Below are 21014 nucleotides of genomic sequence, written 5' to 3' on the forward strand. Positions count from 1 at the left end.
GAATTTTTTTCGTTGAAATTCCTTTTCTAAGTTCTGTTTCTCGTCGTTTAGTGTCGTCTCGAGTGCTTAGAAATGGTTTCTGAGACTCTTTCCTTTGGATTGACAACTTCCTTTGAGAACCGAGTTATTTTCACATTTTTCGTTTTTCGACACTATTCACTTTCCGTCCTTTTCCCTATTTCGTCCTTTTCCCTATTTTCTCTTTTCCCCATTTGTCACTTTGTTGGCGTAACCTCACTCTTTGTGTTCGGAGTTGGTTTTTGACTTCACGTATCTTCATTCTAAGTGGTTTCCATGAAATACGTATCTTTACTTTCGCAAGAAAGTACTCTAGTTGCTCCCGGTGTCCATAGGGGCATGAATGCAAAATTCTTTGGAATTATTTTCTTTTCTTAGGGTGTTTTTCATAATTATCTTTTGAAGATATTTTATTTCAGGGGTTTTTAAGGAAATATTTTTGGAAGATATTTTCATATTGGGTCATTAGTGCAGTTTTCACTTTTTGGAGGAGCCATTGTGCAATTAATGAAAGTTATTGCAAAATACCTCGTCTAGAGCCTGGATTCTCGTACGGGATTCATTTTCACATTTCGTCGAGTCGTGTATTCTTGGAATTTTCTTCTGGTCGTTTTTCTTCAGTTTCAGGGTTTCTGGCCCTAGTTGCTGCCGAACTTGTTCGGGGCATATCTCTCTGCTCGGGACTCGGTTTTGACGCCGTTTCTTTTGTTGTTCATATTTTCTCATTTAAAATCTTTTTCATTCATGGAGTTTTACTGTTTGAGCGCGTCTGCTCAAATTTCACTTTTCCAGACCCGGTGGGACCCGTTCGGGGTATTTTTTGAGATTTTTTATAAATAGGGAGACTTAAAATCAAAAAGGAATCTTCTCCCCTCTCCATGCACGACCTGGATCTTTTGTGGTGGCCCCCTTGGGCTGCCACCCTTCTCCTCTCATTTAAACCTTCTTCCCTTTGTTATAAAGTCATAGTGCCTTCGCTTTTTGTGTTTGTCTTGACTACGCGTTTCTTTCACCCTTATTAGAATCCATTTCTGACCATTTCTTGAGTTCGGGTTTGAGTTCAAGTTGTGATTTTCATGGGGCTTTCTTGGGATTCTTGTCCACGGAGTTGTCCTCGACAAAACCCCGAAGTATTGTCGGATTCGGAGCCATTTCGTTTAGGTGGCTTTTGAGATTTTCATCTCAAATTAAGGCAGGGGATGTTTTAGGGTTATATTAATGTTGTATTGATTATTATATGAGCATATACAACTTGTGAGCTTGCCTTGTTCAAGTTATAGAATTTAATTTAATTATTTTCTTTGATTAAGATTTAATTCTCATGATGCTAGGCAACTTAGAATTAAATTGTGGCATGCTAGAAATTTAGGACTTGGTATGGTGGTTGATATATATTAAATTGGGATTATTTAAATAAGAATTGCAAATTTTATTTAATATTTATCTTTTGTGAAAGTTTAATTCACCTAGTTGTATCAAGCATGGAATCAACTTGTAATGTGATATTAAAGTAGGCCTTGGTGAAGTCTTTAACATATATTAAATTGAGGACATTTAGATATGTTTGAAAATGTAGAGAAAATTAATTAATTTTATTTTTAAGTGTTGTAGTCACTTAAATTGATTTTGGGTATAATATATGTGAAGACTATGCTATGTCCTTTAACATATATTAATTTGAGTTTATTTGGGATTAATATGAAATCTAAAGACTTTTCATGTTAGGTTGAAATTCCCTTTTAATGTAGTGAAATTAATTACCTTGTGAGCATATTACTAATTGGATGTAGAAATAGTACTTGGGGCCTCTTAAAATGGTAATTGGACTTAGCATGATATAGAATATTATTAACCTGTAAAGCTTGTTTAAATATATCTTGTGTAGGTATATAGCTTGTTAGAATATTACAATTGTTTACCTTAAAAGCTTGTTACTAAATTGAAACTTATTTAGTACTTGTGGCTTAGGATGGTAATGTGATTCAATTGTTGTAAAATATTCTTGTTTTGGTGTATAAATTGCATATTGGAGGCTTGATATGTCATATGCTATCTAGACTTGAATTCTAGGACATGGTTTGTCTGGATTCAACCTTATTTATGCATGGAAGATGGCTTTATGCATTAGTGGATTTGGTATAAGTTTGGTCTAACTTATTGATTTTTGTATAAATTTTGGACTTATTGATTCTGGAAAGCTTGTAAGGACATATTTCACGTGATGGCTAGGTTTTGGCTCTAGTACGGAGATAAGAGTCTTCTAAGTCATAAGTGCGCACTAGGTAGTACTTTGTGGGTCGTAATTGCCCGAAATAACTTATGCATGTGTACACTAGGTAGTGCCTTGTGGGTCGTAATTACCCAGAAACACTTGCTTGGTCTAGTGACCACATGTCCTAGTCTTTCTACTTTGATTTCGCATTCAATTTCAAGTTGTAAATTATGGATTACTTGTAGCTTGAGAATTAATGCTTGCTTTGGATATTTGAATCTTACTTAGTATACTTGAAACTGTATACTTGTTTTGTCCATTTAGATCTCATATAGTGTACTTGAACTTGTATGCTTGCTCTATGAGTTTAGATTTCATTTAGTATACTTGTGCCGTGTATACTTGTTTTAAGCGTATCTCTTTTAGCTTAGTATACTTGTGTTCGTATACTTGATTTACGAGATTTTCATATAAAATGTGGTTTAGTATACTTGTTAATATATGCTTGTATGTTGTATAACGTGTTTAACATTGTTTAGTATACTTCAGCATGTATACTTGTATGCCGTTGTTCACTTTAAATTGCATGAGTAGCTTAGGATGCTCCCTGAGTCTCATTTTGATATAGACATTAGGTGGCATGAGCCCCTTTGACATGTTTCACCTTAAGGTGATATAATTGTAAAATGCTAGGTCGATGCATGCTCATCTCCTACGAGTAGCTTTATGTTACTCACCCACGTAGTGGGGACATTTTTCAGGTACCGGGTTCAAGATTTGGGATTCACATCATGCTTGGATGATTTGTAAACTTGAAGTTCTCATTTCAGGTAAATGTTGGCTTGAAATGCCATTTATAGTTTTATATGTCAAAATGTGTAAATTTGATTCTATTTTTATAATGTATACATAAGTACACTCTTTACAATGTATTTGACATATATGAGATGAGGCCATAGGCCAATGACATTTAATTTGTATCGTATGTAACTTTTAACTTCATGAAATATTATGAAAATATTGAAAAACGCCAAGTCATTGTTTCACCATGGTTGCATCGGGTGTGGGAATTCCATTTTCATTTTTTTATAGGGTCTGATATATCATGTTTAAAGTGTGGCCAAGGGCCAAACGGTCATTTGACCCCGTTTTGTATTTTTGGATTCCGAGTTTTCATTCCAAGTTCTATTTTTGACTTTTTGCCCATTGGGGGGTCGGATTTTGTATTGGTGGTATTTTTAAGTCATAGACCATTGTAGTACGTCCAAATAGGTAATTTACGTTTGTGTGCATGGTCGTTTCTGGGCAAAACCTTATCGTTTGTGTTTTGAGCTTCCTATGGACTCATTTTAAAGTTTTGTTGCATAATCTAATTTTAGGGCACTTTGGGATTTTCCTTCAGGAAATAAATTCTATTCTTGACATAGTCACTTAGAAAATGTGATTTTAGGGGGGGGTTTCTTCTTCATGTTTTTCCAGAAAATGTCGTCTTGGTACTGGAAATCTCATGCAAAGTTCAGTTTTTCTACTATGCTATAGCAGTTTTTTTTCAACTTTTTGCCCTTTCCTAATCTAGGGGCATTCTGGGTACTTCATAGTGTTTCTTTTTCATTTTTGTTTGTGACCCGGGTAAAAAAAGGATTTTAGGGGGGGTTTCTTCTTCGTGGTTTTACAAAAAAAATCATCTTGATGCCGAAAACAACTCGCAGATCTGGAAAATCTGGTCGTTCCAGGTTTTTCAGGAAAAAGTTCTGATCTAAGGGGGCATTTCGGGTATTTCACTTGAAAAATAAAAACTCCTCCTGACATGGTCGTGTAGAAAACATTATTTTGGCCAGGGGGGGTTTCTTCACAACTTTTTGCCAAAAAATGTCATTTAAGCCCTGAAAATCCCATTTGAATTCGGAAAATGTGTGCAGGCCCTGCTCATACTTGAAACCCAGAAAGTCTAATCTTTTGAAACTTTGAGGTTTTATATTTTCATCATCTGGACTCTAAATCAAGTGATTTTTGAGTCTAAGTTTATTAGTTTTTGCTGGTCTATACAACAGTATGCACGGTTGCATCCAATTCTATCTGGAAAGACCATTTTACCCCTTGTAAAGTACCCTAGCGGTACTGATTTTAAACCCAAAAGTTGGTTTTTATGAAACTTTGATGTTTCATATCTTCTTCGTTCGGACTCCGGATCAAGTGATTATTGAGTCTCGATTCATTAATTTTTCCTGGTCTATCTAACGGTATGCTCAGTTGCATCCAGTTTTGTCTAAAAAGATTATTTTACCCCTTGCGAAGTACCCTTGCTGCATTGATTTCAAACCCAAAAATGTGATTTTTATGAAACTTTGGAGTTTCATATCTTCTACATTCGGACTCCGAATCAAGTGATTCCTGGGTTTAATTTGTTTAGTTTTTTGTTGTCCTTCTAGCGGTGTGCTCGGTAGCATCCGAGTCCATAGTTTTCAGAAATAACTATTTTGGCCCTAAGGGCTTATTTGTTATATTTTCGATCTTTGCTTCTGTATCAGTTCTCATTAAGTTCCACGGACTTCTTAGAGTCTTGTTTTCTATTTTCGCTTCCGCATTTCGGATCCGTTATTGGGTCAAACTATGGTTCATCATAGGACACACTGGGTTGAAAAATCCAGGGTCGTCACAGGTGGTATCAGAGCTCATTGGTTCGAAAACCTTAGGACGACGGGTTTTGGGTGCATATCATGCTTGTGTTGCCATGCTCTATGTGTTTAATTGCTTTTGATAACATGTTGAATGTGATCACATGTTTATGTGCTTATGTGGACGTTGTTTAGAAGTTTCGTTAAATGTCTCAGCATGATATATATGGTTGTTTGATTTAGTATATTGTATGTGCTAGTCTATCTTAGTACATTGTATATACTTGTAGGTCTTAGCATATTGTATGTGTTTGTCTGTTTTAGCATGTTGATTCACGTTTGCATGCTTTGCATGATGGTAATGCTTATTTGCCTTGGCGTATTGCATATGCTTGTTATTCTTAGCATGATCGTATGATGCTTACATTGACATGCCGTATGTGATTCTTTTCTACTTGTGTGGGTACATAGTCCATTGTTGTGTTACATGACAACTACTTACTTTTATGTCTTGTTTAGGCATTGTGGGTTGTTCTAGCTTGGTTGGTTGGGACTGATGCTAGGGCATCATCTCTTGGGGTTTCGTGGTGACCTTGATGTGGTGACATCATTAAGGTCTTGTTTCTAGCGTCATGGGGCAATGAGTTGGATTGACTCAAGTCCTTCCTTGGGGATTGGAAGTTTTGTCTTCGTAGGCCTTAACGGCGAAGTTCCCGTGCCCTTTCTTCTTAGAGTGGTGGTTTTATCTATTGTGGAGTTAGGATTCCACCATGTGTTTGAGCCAGTCTTGGGAAAGACTTGTAGACTCTTTGTTTAGGGAACCTTAGTGTTCATTCTAGGAGATGAGTCACTTCCTTGCTGTAAGGGATTGGACTCATCCGGGTTTTGGGATTCACTTTAGTGAGTTTGTTCTTCTGAGAGGCATTTCATCCCTTTTTGCTTGTGATTTTGTGGGATTGTTATTTGCATAGTCATTCCTACATGTTTATATGCCTTGTTGTTTTGTGCATGCCTTAGAAATATGCTAGGGGATGTGACTATTTGGTAGTTATGTGATGATATAGGTGATGTGTTTTCATTTACTATATCTGCTTGTCATGGTAGCATCATAGGTGATGTGTAGCGTGTCTCTGATGCTTGACCCCTATGTGATAGGTAACATACCTAATTGCCCTTGTACACTATGTGTTTAGTTGTTTGGTGTATGGATTTTCATTACGTTTAGTATACTTGTATCTAGTATGCTTGTACGTTGTTTATTTCATTTCATTTTGGTTTAGTATACTTGAGCCATATACTTGTCTACCATGGATTTAGTACTGCTTAGTATACTTGTAGAGTGTATACTTGTGCATATACATATATTATATTTCCATTTTGATATTTCTTAGTATAATTGTGAATGAATACTTGTATAGATATATATATGTTTCATAACTAATTGCTTAATTAGTTCATTTCTTTTATTATTCTTGTACTGTACTTGGGGTTGTATAACCTTGGTTGTCGGGATTGTGTGTGTGACCTTGATCCGATGTCTTGATTCTTAGGCATAGCCTTGTAATAGGACAGCTTTAGCATGACGTGGAGGATTTTGGGTGCATTGTCTTGTTAGGAGTCATTTTGACTAAGGCGATGATGATGTTGTTTGATTTGTAAAGTCCAATCCATTGGCTTGAAGGCATAGACTTGTTAAGCTTTGGATTCGTGACTAGTGTTGTTGACAGTGGTGTATTGAGACTTGGGGTTGTCAGTTTTTCCAGTATTGGGGATTTAAGGCCTTAAGCGTAGCGGTGCCTATGACATTGTTGTCAGGGTTTTGGATTGGCCAGAATGGTCCGGCCGGACATTTTGGACCATATTGCAACTCTCACAGAATGCCTAGTTTCCGTGGTGCTTGTGGTAATGATTGTTTGACATTGATGTCATTTATATCGATAGGTTTCACGGGTGAGCTTGTTGGGGGCAGGTGACGAATTAGGGCGTTGTACTGTCATGCTACCGTACAAGTTGTGTGTGGGCGAGTACTAGTTACCGTCGATGCTACCTTGCATTACCTAGCTAGCAATGTGAGTGTGGGCGGGCACTTGACACTGTGGATGCTACCACACCTTGGGTACGTTGTGGGTAGGTTCTAGCCAGTATTCATGCTGCCATGTTGCTTCTGGTTGTGCTCCTTGTTTAGTTATGTAGTTTCCTTGATCTCCTTTGGGTGGTTGACAATGGGTTAGTATGTCAATTCGTTGGAGAGGTGTCTCACTATTCACGGTTTCGTATCTCTTCGTTGATCTTGAGACCTTTGGAGTTGTCCTTTGGTACTTTATGATCTATTCCTTGGTGTGACCTTGTGTACGGTCCTTCTTCAGTTCTTCTGGGAATGTTCCTGATTTCGGGGACGAAATCTCTTTAAGGAGGGTAGGTTGTAATGACCCGGTCATTTCCTTCCTTTCCTTTTTCCTTAGAATTTTACGGATGAATTTTTTTTTCGTTGAAATTCCTTTTCTAAGTTCGGTTTTTCGTTGTTTAGTGTCATCTCGAGTGCTCAGAAATGGTTTCTGAGACTCTTTCCTTTGGATTGACAACTTCCTTTGAGAACCGAGTCATTCCCACATTTTTCGTTTTTCAACACTATTCACTTTTCATCCTTTTCCCTATTTCGTCCTTTTCCCTATTTTATCTTTTTCCCATTTCACTTTATTGGCGTAACCTCACTCTTTGTGTTCGGAGTTGGTTTTTGACTTCACGTATCTTCTTTCTAAGTGGTTCCCTCGAAATACGTATCTTTACTTTTGCAAGAAAGTACTCTGGTTACTCCTGGTGTCCATAGGGGCATGGATGCAAAGTTCTTTGGAATTATTTTCTTTTCTTGGGGTGTTTTTCATAAATATCTTTTGAAGATATTTTATTTCAGGGGTTTTTAAGAAAATATTTTTGGAAGATATTTTCATTCTAGGTCATTAGTGCAGTTTTCACTTTTTGGAGGGGCCATTGTGCAATTAATGAAAGTTATTGCAAAATACCTTGTCTGGAGCCTAGATCCTCGTATGGGATTCAGTTTCACATTTCGTCGAGTCGTGTATTCTTGGAATTTTCTTCTGGTCGTTTTTCTTCAGTTTTAGGGTTTTTGGCCCTAGTTGCTATCGAACTTGTTTGGGGCATATCTCTCTGCTCGGGACTCAGTTTTTGACACCGTTTCTTTTGTTGTTCATATTTTCTCATTTTGAATCTTTTTTGTTCACTGAGTTTTACCGTTTGAGCGCGTCTGCTCAAATTTCACTTTTCCAGACCCGACGAGACTCGTTCGGGGCACTTTTTGAGATTTTCTATAAATAGGGGGACTTAAAGTCAAAAGTTAATCTTCTCCCCTCTCCATGCACGGCCTGGATCTTCTGCTGCCACCCTTCTCCTCTCATTTAAACCTCCTTCCCTTTGTTATAAGGTCATAGTGCCTTCGCGTTTTGTGTTTATCTTGACTACACGCTTCTTTCACCCTTATTAGAATCCATTTCTAACCAATTATTGAGTTCAAGTTTGAGGTCAAGTTATGATTTTCATGGGGCTTTCTTGGGATTCTTGTTCATGGCGTTGTCCTCGACAAAACCCCAAAGTATTGTCGGATTCGGAGCCGTTTCGTTTAGGTGGCTTTTGAGATTTTCATCTCAAATTGAGGTAGGGGATGTTTTAGGGTTATATTAATATTGTATTGATTGTTATATGAGCATACACAACTTGTGAGCATGCCTTGTTCAAGTTATAGAATTTAATTTAATTATTTTCTTTGTTTAAGATTTAATTCTCATGATGCTAGGCAACTTAGAATTAAATTGTGGCATGCTAGAAATTTAGGCCTTGATATGGTGGTTGATATATATTAAATTGGGATTATTTGAATAAGAATTGCAAATTTTATTTAATATTTATCTTTTGTGAAAGTTTAATTCACCTAGTTGTATCAAGCATGGAATCAACTTGTAATGTGGTATTAAAGTAGGCCTTGGTGAGTTCTTTAACATATATTAAATTGAGGACATTTAGATATGTTTGAAAATGTAGAGAAAATTAATTAATTAGCTTAATTAATTTTTTTTTTTTTAAGTATTGTAGTCACTTAAATTGATTTTGGGTATAATATATGTGAAGACTATGCTATGTCCTTTAACATATATTAATTTGAGTTTTTTTGGGATTAATATGAAATCTAGAGACTTTTCATGTTAGGTTGAAAATCCCTTTTAATGTAGTGAAATTAATTACCTTGTGAGCATATTACTAATTGGATGTAGAATTAGTACTTAGGGCCTCTTAAAATGGTAATTGGACTTAGCATGATATAGAACATCATTGACTTGTAAAGCTTATTTAAATGTATCTTGTGTAGGTATATAGATTGTTAGAATATTATAATTGTTTACCTTGAAAGCTTGTTACTAAATTGAAGCTTATTTAGTACTTGTGGCTTAGGATGGTAATGTGATTCAATTGTTGTAAAATATTCTTGTTTTGGTGTATAAATTGCATATTGGAGGCTTGGCATGTCATATGCTATCTAGACTTGAATTCTAGGACATGATTTGTGTAGATTCAACCTTATTTGTGCATGGAAGATGGCTTTATGTATTAGTGGATTTGGTATAAGTTTGGTCTCACTTATTGATTTTTGTATATGGTTTAGACTTATTGATTTTGGAAAGCTTGTAAGGACATATTTCACGTGATGGCTAGGGTTTGGCTCTAGTACGGAGACAAGAGTCTTCTAAGTCATAAGTGCGCAGTAGGTAATACCTTGTGGGTCGTAATTAACCGGAATAACTTATTCATGTGCGCACTAGGTAGTGCCTTGTGGGTCGTAATTACCCGGAAACACTTGCTTGGTCTAGTGACCACAAGTCCTAATCTTTTTACTTTGATTTCGCATTCAATTTCAAGTTTTTAATCATGGATTACTTGTAGCTTGAGAATTAATGCTTGCTTTGGATATTTGAATCTTATTTAGTATACTTCAAACTGTATACTTGTTTTGTGCATTTAGATCTCATATAGTGTACTTGAACTTGTATGCTTGCTCTGTGAGTTTAGATTTCATTTAGTATACTTGTGCTGTGTATACTTGTTTTAGGCGTATCTTTTTTTAGCTTAGTATACTTGTATTTGTATACTTGATTTACGAGATTTTCATATAAAATGCATACTTGTGTAAATATGCTTAGACATTGCATGACTTGTCTTAATGTGGTTTAGTATACTTGGAAATGTATGCTTGTATGTTTTATAACATGTTTAACATTGTTAAGTATACTTGAGCATGTATACTTGTATGCCATTGTTCACTTTAAATTGCATGAGTAGCTTAGGATGCTCCTTGAGTCTCATTTTGATATAGACGTTAGGTGGCATGAGCCCCTTTGGCATGATTCACCTTAAGGTGATATAATTGTAAAATGCTAGGTCGATGCATGCTCATCTCCTACGAGTAGCTTTATGTTACTTACCGACGTAGTTGGGACATTTTTCAAGTACCGGGATCAAGATTTGGGATTCAGATCATGCTTGGATGATTTGTAGACTTGAAGTTCTCATTTCATGTAAATGTTGGCTTGAAATGCCATTTATAGTTTTATATGTCAAAATGTGTAAATTTGATTCTATTTTTATAATGTATACATAAGTACACTCTTTACAATGTATTTGACATATATAAGATGAGGCCATAGGCCAGTGAAATCTAATTTGTATCATATGTAACTTTTAACTTCACGAAATATTATGAAAATATTGAAAAATGCCAAGTCATTCTCTCACCATGGTTGCATCGGGTGTGGGAATTCCGTTTTCATTCTTTCATAGGGTCTTATAAATCATGTTTGAAGTGTGGCCAAGGGCCAAACAGTCATTTGACCCTGTTTTGTATTTTTGGATTCCGAGTTTTCATTTTAAGTTCCATTTTTTCCTTTTTGCCCGTTGGGGGGTCGGATTTTGTATCGGTGGTATTTTTAAGTCGTGGACCATTGTAGCACATCCAAATAGGTAAGTTACGTTTGCGTACATGGTCGTTTCTTGGGAAAACCACATCGTTTGTGTTTTGAGCTTCCTATGGACTCATTTTGAAGTTTTATTGCATAATCTGATTTTAGGGCACTTCGGGGTTTTCCTTCGGAAAATAAATTCCTAATCTAGGGGCATTCTGGGTACTTCATGCAAATGAGCATACTGTTAGGGGCATTCGGGGTTTTCCTTTGGAAAATAAATTCCGTTCTGATTTTAGGGCACTTCAGGTAGAAAACGTGATTTTAGGGGGGGTTTCTTCTTCGTGTTTTTACAAAAAAAATCATCTTGATGCCAAAAACAACTCGCAGATCTGGAAAATCTGGTCGTTCTAGGTTTTTCAGGAAAAAATCCTGATCTAAGGGGGCATTTCGGGTATTTCACTTGAAAAATAAAAAATCCTCTTATCATGGTCATGTAGAAAACATTATTTGGGGGGGCCCGGGGGGGGGGGGGGGGGGGGGTTTCTTCACAACTTTTTGCCAAAAAATGTCATTTAAGCCCTCAAAATCCCATTTGAATTCGGAAAATGTGTGCCGGCCCTGCTCATACTTGAAACCCAGAAAGTCTAATTTTTTGAAACTTTGAGACTTCATATCTTCATCATCAGGACTCCAAATCAAGTGATTTTTAAGTCTAAGTTTATTAGTTTTTGCTAGTCTATACAACAGTATGCACGGTTGTATCCAATTATATCTGAAAAAGACCATTTTACCCCTTATAAAGTACCCTTGCCACACTGATTTTAAACCAAAAAGTTGGTTTTATGAAACTTTGATGTTTCATATGTTCTTCGTCCGGACTCCGAATCAAGTGATTCTTAAGTCTAGATTCATTAATTTTTCCTGGTCTATCTAATGGTATGCTCAGTTGCATCCAATTTTGTCTAAAAAGACCATTTTACCCCTTGCGAAGTACCCTTGTTGCATTGATTTCAAACCCAAAAATGTGATTTTTATGAAACTTTGGAGTTTCATATCTTGTACATCCGGACTCCGAATCAAGTGATTCTTGGGTTTAATTTGATTAGTTTTTCGTTGTCCTTCCAGCGGTGTGCTCGGTAGCATCCGAGTCCATAGTTTTCAGAAATGACTATTTGCCCTTAGGGGCTTATTTGTCATATTTTCGATCTTTGCTTCCGCACCAGTTCTCATTAAGTTCCACGGACTTCTTAGAGTCTTGTTTTCTATTTTCACTTCCGCATTTCGGATCCATTATCGGGTCAAACTATGGTTCATCACAAGACACACTGGGTTGAAAAATCCAGGGTCTTCACAACTCTTGACTTCAGGCCTACTCTTGATCTCTATAGAAGGGTTGCTGGTAGATCAAACAACACTCCTCAAATGTTTTGACCCTTCCAAAGTGTGATCGCTTCACCCATTTTTGTCAAGATCTGAATTTGATGTAAAAGAAATAGATCTACTTCTCTAGTCGTTGTTGATGCAATATTTAATAAACTTTGAACACGATAAGGAATTGAACAATATCCTAAAATCACTCTTGTGTTTATGTGTGTGTTCAAAGTATTAAAATAGAAAAATCAGATTTTATTTTCTGTAAAATATCTCTCATATAGGCTTTTAAAGAATCAGAAGTTTTTATGCTAAAGCCATATCAACCTAGATGAAAAATAAGGTTTATATAGACTTTCAAAACCTAGACATGCATAGGAAAGAAGTAAATTTCATGCCTAGGTCTTTTGGAAAGAAATACATGCCAAATAGGGAGTTTAAACACAAAGGAAACTGATACCTAATTTGTAGAAGCCTTTTGAACTGGTAGCCACTTCTAGAACCGGTTCAGAGTGTTCAGAGTAACAAGGATTTGAAGCTATGGTTCTTGAACTGGTAGAGAAAAGTTGGTACCGGTTCCCAAATGACAGATTTGAATGGGAAGGATAAAATACTCTGAAAAGCATACCATGTATGTAAAGTGTCCTAACCTTTAACTCAACCTCATAAAGTATTGTTCATACCTTTTTCGTAGATTTCAGTTTATCAAACATGAACAACTCTTCAATTCCGCAACTGATCTTGATATTGAATTTAAAACTTGAAAATACAATTCGATTGGACTTGTTTTGACAACAAATTAGCCAATTACAAAATATATATCTCACAATCTCCGGCAATTTCGTGACAAAACCCAAAAAACAAATATAATCTACCCAAGTAGAAAAAGCAAATTACAACTTGTTAATAAGACGAAAAATTTTTCTTATTCTTTTCTCTTTTCTGGATAAAAGTTCACCTGATTTTCTGCACATTTATAAAGCAAAACTACCAGTGAAAGTTTAATAAAACACATATTATATAAAGTCCCCATGAATTAATTATCCATTTTCTCCCCCTTTTTGGAACAAATTGACAAAGTGTGGTAATTATAAAGAAAAAGAGAAAAACCAGTTATTAAAAAGAAAAGTCAATAATAGCCAAAAAGAATATTCAAAATAATGACCATGTTATCTTAACAAAAACATAATGCATGATGCATGAATGAAAGAAAAATGTTATTAAACATAGACAGATCAATCATCTCCATCAAAAGGAACAGTAGTGGCCAGCACATTATCAAAATCATCACCACCATCATCAGTACCATCCTCGTCATTATCATCATCATCTTCATCAGCACCATCATCACCCATCAGTACCATCATCACCATCATCACCTGTAAATGGATCTAGAGGAGCAGGTCTGTAAACATCCTCTGTAGAAACACCTGCATGTTGTGTCCTAATCATCCTCATCTTAGCCTTGAGATCTCGTATCTCCGTGATGACTCTCTCAAACATGGTATTTTGATTCTGAAGAAGAAGTGAGTACATCAGATTTGCGTCATGTCTCAAGAAATTCACTTTGGTGGAAAATAATCTGGTAACCTGTAACGACCCAGCTCCTCATGGATCCGGATCATTAAATGGGTCCTTACCTGAACCAAAATCATCCGAGGGTAAAACGGTATTTTCACATTAAATTTAAATATCAAAGTCCGAAAAGGGTAAAATGGTAATATACCACAATTCGATAAATTGAAACTTAAGCGTACAACGGTCATTAACTTGTATCACATAGTAAATAAAATAAGGTTTGGGGCAATATAGTCCTTTCGGGGGTTAAAATATAATTATTGCATTTTATTGTGTCAAAAAAAAAATATTTACGTGAAACCTCACTTGGGTGCAAAAATGCAATTTAGGAAATTAAACACATATTACATAAGTAACATAAACCGGTCGACGTATATGCATCATACGTCGACTAGTTTGGGATATGAACAGTGCAAATGCCCACTACCGAGATACCGGTCGACGTATGGGAAGCCATACGTCGACTGGTTTGGAACATGAGTTACAATGGATACCGGTCGACATATGGGAAGCCATACGTCGACTGGTTTAGGACATGATACCGGTCGATGTATGGGATGCCATACGTCGACTGGTTTGGAACGTATGCAACATTAACCCACACTGTGAAGATACCGGTCGACGTATGGGAAGCTATACGTCGACCAGTTCTAGGAAATCTTCACTTCCACTTCCCACTGTCCTGTGTAACCCATAACCACCAACCTTTGGTAATTCAAACACCCACGCCACTACACTTATGTGTAATTTTAAATACATTTCAACAATAAATTCAATAACAACAACCACGTTATTAACATAATTCACCACACATCACCAAAATACACTAAAGGATTTAGTGTAATAAAAGTTAATTACATTTTCTCGATGGCCATGAATACAAACTTATTTACATTCCCAAAACTACAATTACACATGAAATAGCCAAATACAAAATAGCGAAAAATCATCTTCTAACAACTTTAAAGCTTACGGAGGATTTTCATCCTCCATTCCCTTGCCATGACCTGAAAAATATAATAATATAATGGGGTGAGCAATTTGCTCAGTAGGTGACGCCTAAGACGCAACTCATGAGGACCCGTGAATCCAAAACAAAGAATAGGCGAACAGGAGTTGGGGTCATACAATATAGGGGAGAATACAACATGGTTGTCAATCTCAACACAATTACTAAAATGCAATGGAGATGCAATGTATGCCAATGTCGCTCCCCATTTTCACAATTCAATCATCGCTTTCAAACTGTTAATACAGTCTGCCCTTTGGTGAGCCCGCAGCGACACAAGAGGAGGATTGGCTAGTGTCCCTAACCTTTGGTACCCCCGCGGTGTCATTATGGGGCCCAACTAGCTCAACCACGCTAGGGCGACTCCCTAGTCCCCTCTAGGCTATATTAACCTCCGGCCCTTTGGTACCCCCGCGGCGACCGGGTTTTTCAAAACACTTTCATCAAACTTTCTTTCCCAAAACTGCCCATTTTCGTTTTAAAAATAATTTCTCCCCTTCGTGGAACCCAATGGTGTACATGCATGTCTCATGATCTCAATACTATGAAAACGATGAATTTAACATAGCACAAGTAAGCATGTTCTCATGCTTCTAATATTTAAACCATAATTGGATTATTACAAAATACAATAGGGCATGTTTTCATACACCATTCATAGCATGTGAACAATACAATAGGCATAACTCACAATATAAGTTTGTTTTTCAAATAGTGCAATCAAAACAAGTCTTCACATATTCACATATAAACATTCAAGACATTTTTAGGCTACAATTAACACAAATAAGCATGCTATAACACAATTCAAGTAAATTAATTCACAAAGGTGCATGAATAATGTGAATTAGGAAGCCCCTACCTCAAGATTGCACAAAACCCTTAAAATGATCAAGAATTTCAAAATCCAAGGGAAGCACCAACGCTGAAATTGATGGTACTCACGTGTAGAACTTGTCGTACTCTCTATTTTGCCTCAAACGGCTCTTAAAAACTCCAAGAATTGAAGAAGTTACCAAGATCCAAAGTTTGCTTCTCAAATGGAAGGAAGAAAGAAATGGAAATGAGAGAGAGAAGAAAGCTATGGGAAAGAGGAATGAGAATGCAGAAATGTGGTCTCTAGACCACTTTATGGTTAATGGTGGGTCCCACCAATTTCTTTTCTTTTCCCTTTTCCTTTTCATTTCAATTTGCACTACACATTAAAATACATGCACCACTAAGCAAACACCACATAATCATATAAATTAAAATACAGAAAATGCAATTGGACCCAACCACAATCCCATACGCAAAACGTGAAAAGACAAAAATGCCCTTGCGGCGACAAAATTCCGGAAAAAAGAAAAATGCAGAAAATCGGAAATGTTACAATCTCCGCAACTTAAAAGGATTTCGTCTCCGAAATCAAGCCATACCTGGGGAAGAGAACAACTCTGGGTACTTGGAGCGAACCTACTGTTCTAGCTCCCAAGTAGCCTCCTCGATTCCATAGTGTCTCCAAAGAACCTTCACTAGCGATATTGTCTTACCCCTTAACACCTTCTGCTGTGCGTCAAGGATTTGAACTGGTCCCTCTTCATAGGAGACATCCTCATCAATGTCCACGTCGACCCAATCTAAAATGTGAGATGGATCTGGTTCATACTTCTATAGCATCGACACATGAAAAACGTTGTGGACTCTGTCTATCTGTGGTGGCAAAGCAAGCCTGTAGGCAACCTCTCCTATACGGTCCAAAATCTCAAACAGTCCTATAAATTATGGTGTCAACTTGCCACTTTTCCCAAATCTCATCAACCTTTTCGTGGGGAAACCCGTAGAAAAACATGGTCTCCTACTTCAAAAGCTAACGGTCATCTCTGCTTATCTACATAGTTCTTCTGTCGGCTCTAAGCTGTGAGCAACCTCTGTCTGATCAATTTAATTTTCTCGGTAGTCTCGAGTACAATATCGGGTCCTAAGGCAGCGGTCTCGCCTACCTTAGTCCAATAAACTAGAGACCTACAAAGTCTGCCATACAACGCCTCAAATGGAGCCATCTCAATGCTCGCTTGATAACTGTTGTTGTAGGCAAACTTAATGAGTGGTAGATGATCTTCCCAACTGCCACCCAAGTCAAGCACACATGCCCAGAGCATATCCTCCAAGATCTGGATAGTACACTCCTACAAGCCGTCCGTCTGCGGATGGAATGCCGTACTCAGGTGCAACACTGAGCCAAACGCTGCTTGAAGTCCTTCCCAGAACTTCGAAGTGAATTTAGCATCCTTGTCCGAAACAATGGTTACTAGAACTCCATGTTACCTTACAATCTCCTTCACGTAAAAAACGCCAAGCGCCTTTGTATCATCTGTTACCTTAATAGGCAAAAAGTGAGCTGTCTTGGTCAATCTGTCAATGATGACCCATACGGCCTCGTTGCCTCTCCGTGACCTTGGAAGACCTGTCATGAAATCCATTGCGATATACTCACATTTCCACTGCGCTACAGGCGATGGTTGCAATAACCCTGCTGGTCTCTGATGCTCGGCCTTCACCAGTTGATAGGTAAGGCACTTTACCACAAACTGTGCAACATCCTTCTTCATCCCGTTCCACTAATACTGACGTCTCAAATTGTGATACATTTTTGTACCACCTGGATGAACTGCAAAGAGGGAAGTGTGAAACTCTCAAAGAACTTCCTCACGACAAACCGTGGGGATAACCAACAAATCTCTAAACCGTAGACCCCCATCTACATGCAAGGTCCAATCTTGCACTGTCTCACCACTAGAGAGTAAAGTGTAAATTGCATCCAAATCCGAATCCTGTCTCTGTGACTCAATCACTCGTCCGACAAGAGTAGGCTGAGCCATAAGACTAAACAAGAAGGTTGGTTCACTATCACCATCATCGTCAAAACATTGCAATCCCATCTCTGCTAAACTTTCAAGCATCTTCCACTTCCGGATAGCCAAACCGGCCAAAGTGCCACGAGATTTTTGGCTTAAGGCATCAGCTACAACATTTGCCTTACCCGGATGATACTCCAAATCAAAGTTGTAATCTTCCAAGTATTCGACCCATTGTCTCTGTCTGTTGTTCAAGTCCTTTTGGGAGAACAGGTACTTGAGACTTTTATGATCCGAGTACACCTCGAATCTCTCACCATACAAGTAGTGTCTCAAACACTTCAGAGCAAACACCACTGCTGCCAACTCCAAACTCTCGCTTGAAGCTCTTTCCTAGTAAACTCCGTTCACGGTGGGATGGGCCATATATCATCACTTCTGTCTTTCCTTATGGTGCAGTCAAACTCCAAGATCATACTGATGGATCTCTCTCTAAGGTTAATGACCAATGGCTTAAGCCTTATGTTGATGGCATAGTCCCTATCCGCAAAGTAAAGAAAGTCCTATTAACGGACCTAATTTATTAGGACTGATGCGCGATCTTGGTTCGTCTAGCTATCGATGTAAAATTTAGCATTCATAGGAAACAATTCTTTCATCTTCCGAGCTTCCCTCTTCAGTGTGCCAATTGCTATGAATTTTCTTTGAATTCGTTAAGTTTAACCATAATGTGCACTCTTCTGGAATTGTCTCCTCTTGCATTCCGTGATCACATTCGGTTTTCTTTGTCGTTTAAAGGTCTCTATACCACTTCTGGAAGTATTTAAGGTCATTTAGGCATTTGTCCCACCTTATCCAAATTTCAAATAACATTTGGATCTCATGGCTGTCACTTGTGAGCTTGAGCTTCTAATCCAATTCCGGCGATTCAACACGCTTACTAGGATCTCCAAGCGCTTTCAATCCATGTTTAGGTTGCATTCAATTTCATCCTGACCCTTGCAGGCTGCAATATGCTGCACAAGGTAGCAATTGAAGTAGCCTTACGGGCGCCTACCGTAATCCCGCGGGCGCCCACCGTAAGCCCGCCGGCACCCGCCATTCATAGTAGTAAGGACCTCAGCCTCTGCGGGTGCCCGCCGCGCCACTGTGGTCGCTCGCTGACTGTTGCTGGTGCCTTTTAAATGGGTTTAAAGGCCCATTTGATGTTTATAAACACTCTAACTCTCTCTCAACTGGCAACCCAACCTCGTTCCTGCATCTTCTACCCTCATTTCATCTTTCCCTCTCCCATCTCTCTCATTCTTCTTCCCATCCTTCTTTTCTATCTCCTTCTCATCCTCAAGCCCCTCCATCATCAAGCACAAGGTTTTTGGTTCCTCCATTGTAGGTAAGTCTCTAACCTTCGTTTTCTTTCAATTTTTGATCAAAGAAGGATGGGATTACTTGTGTGGGAGGACATATGATTGCTAGGATTGTGCATTGTTGATTTTCAGGTTAAATTTTTGGGATTTTCACATCTTTAACGTCATTTCGCCTCTTCCCCACTCTTGTGCACGCCATGTGTTCGTAGAAATTCCTGAACCAAATTTCCTCACTCCAATGGCTCCCAAAGTTGCCTCCAAGCATACTCGCTCGTCCGAGGGCCCTTCTAATGTGCCTCCAACTCCAAATTGGGCGGAATAGCCAATTATCCCCGAAGCAAAATTCAACATTGAAAATGATTTTGAGCAAAATCAAGAAATGGCATAGTCAGTCGCGAATTGAGGGCACGTGGCCTTGCATCACTTTTCAAGCCAAGTGCTCATGCCTACTACCCGCGCATGGTCCGTCTGTTCTACGCAAACTTGTTTCATTCATATACGAAAACGGACATCATCAAGACCACCATTGAGGGCAAGGCTTTTGAATTTAACCTCGATGATCTTGCTGAGGCTTTAGCTTGCCCACTGGTATCACCGGTGGAAGATGCGGGCCTGCCCCTCTGTGTTGAAGCTTCGGCTCTGCTATTATTGTCAGACATCATAGGAGAGATTTGCCACGGTTAATTTACCGGCACTCGAACCACAAGCACTAATAAGTCATTCTTACCATGCCGGCTGTGGTTTCTAGATTCAATCTTAGCCAAGAGCGTCATTCCCGTACCAGGCCATTCTGAGCTAAGGGGGATTTTCTGAAAGCCCTCTATGCCACTAAAAAGGAGCATTGGTTTTCTATCCCGCAGCTTGTCTGGGACCAAATCCCCAAGATTTACAATGAATTAATTTTGGTCAGGTTGAGCAGCGTCATCGCTTGCGCATTTCCATTTCTATATCTTGTCACCCGGCTGCTAAAAAATGCAGGGTTCCGGCCCCAACGTCATAAGGAGAAAAAGAAGGATATGGTTGATTTCAGCCTTGGGGTCTGGAAGTCAAGCACAATTCAGCTCAAGACGTCCCATTAGGCCTGAATTGGGGATGAGTTGGATTGGGGTGCGCCGGCTCCCCCTGTGGCTCCTGCTTCCCCTGTTAATGATGCCCCCGCTGCTCCGGCTGCCCCTGTTGCGCCACCACCGCCTGTTATGACTCAAGCTCATTATTTTAATCTCAGTGCTCGCCTTGATGCATTTCATATGCGCCTTGAAAGCATAGAGAGCACCGTTAAGGCAACTCAGGAGAGTCAGTAGGTTTTGCAGGCTATGCTTCAGACTTTAATTGACCGTGCACCTAGCGCACTTGGCGGTTCCTCCACCACTCCGATGATGGAGTGATTTTATACTTCTAGTTTTATTTCCCTTTTCAGTAGTACTTTTTAGACTTCTTTTAGTCCGCATTTGGCAATTGCTTTCCATCTTCTTTTGAACTTATAACTGCATCGCTTTTGCTACTTTGCATGGCTTATAGTTTTAAGTTGAATAAATTGTAGTTATTTTCATTCATTTTGGATTTATATGACACTTGCTGTGTATAGATGCTTTTGACAGGTTTTTGCAACCAAGTTTGGGGGCATGCTCATGGAATTCACGAAGTCGCCTATTTTTGCACCGCCACTCAATTCCTCTTCAACTTGGTACTATTTTTCTTGTTGCACTCTTCATTTTTTATTATTTATCCTCTGTCTTCTCACATTGAGGACCATGTGACATTTAAGTTTGGGGGTGCATTGCAATTGTTGCATTTTTTAGATAACATTTTTGCTTGCATGACCGTATCTTGATGCACGTAAGTTAATAAAATCATTTTGTTGGAAGCAATGATAGTGTAATCATGGAACTTATTGGAGATGGAAGCATATGTTTAAGACTTTGTGTATAGAGGAAAATGATATTTTTGAAAATAAAGAAAAATTTGAAATGACCAGGTTGATTCATATCGGTTTGTATAAACGCTTCAATTAGATTTTCGTTGGAGTTCAAACCCTTCTATGCTT

At 38.2% G+C, this 21014-nt stretch overlaps 1 protein-coding gene across 1 annotated transcript; it reads right to left on the minus strand.

The window, feature by feature from the left end:
• Window positions 1–13417: 13417 nt before the first annotated feature.
• Window positions 13418–18991, minus strand: LOC132270069 (uncharacterized). Its single transcript, XM_059771280.1, has 4 exons — window positions 18855–18991; window positions 17663–17850; window positions 16279–16388; window positions 13418–13561 (listed from the first exon to the last, which is right to left on the minus strand). The coding sequence occupies exons 1-4, from the start codon at window positions 18989–18991 to the stop codon at window positions 13418–13420; spliced, it is 579 nt and encodes a 192-aa protein (XP_059627263.1).
• Window positions 18992–21014: the final 2023 nt, after the last annotated feature.

Source organism: Cornus florida, unplaced genomic scaffold (assembly GCF_030987335.1).
Source record: "Cornus florida cultivar Cherokee Brave unplaced genomic scaffold, ASM3098733v1 CherokeeBrave_3.0.0_Hap2_Chr01, whole genome shotgun sequence".
Lineage (NCBI taxonomy): Eukaryota > Viridiplantae > Streptophyta > Magnoliopsida > Cornales > Cornaceae > Cornus > Cornus florida.

Bases quoted from the DNA above. Each gene is read 5' to 3' on its own strand.
- LOC132270069 (XM_059771280.1), bottom strand. From the start codon at position 18,991: ATGGAGGAACCAAAAACCTTGTGCTTGATGATGGAGGGGCTTGAGGAT. The intron at 16,389-17,662 runs GTGATAGTGAAC...CTCACATTTTAG, and splicing joins GCAATGTTTTGACGATGATG to ATTGGGTCGACGTGGACATT. The intron at 13,562-16,278 runs GTTCTTTGGAGA...ATCCATTTACAG, and splicing joins AGACAATATCGCTAGTGAAG to GTGATGATGGTGATGATGGT.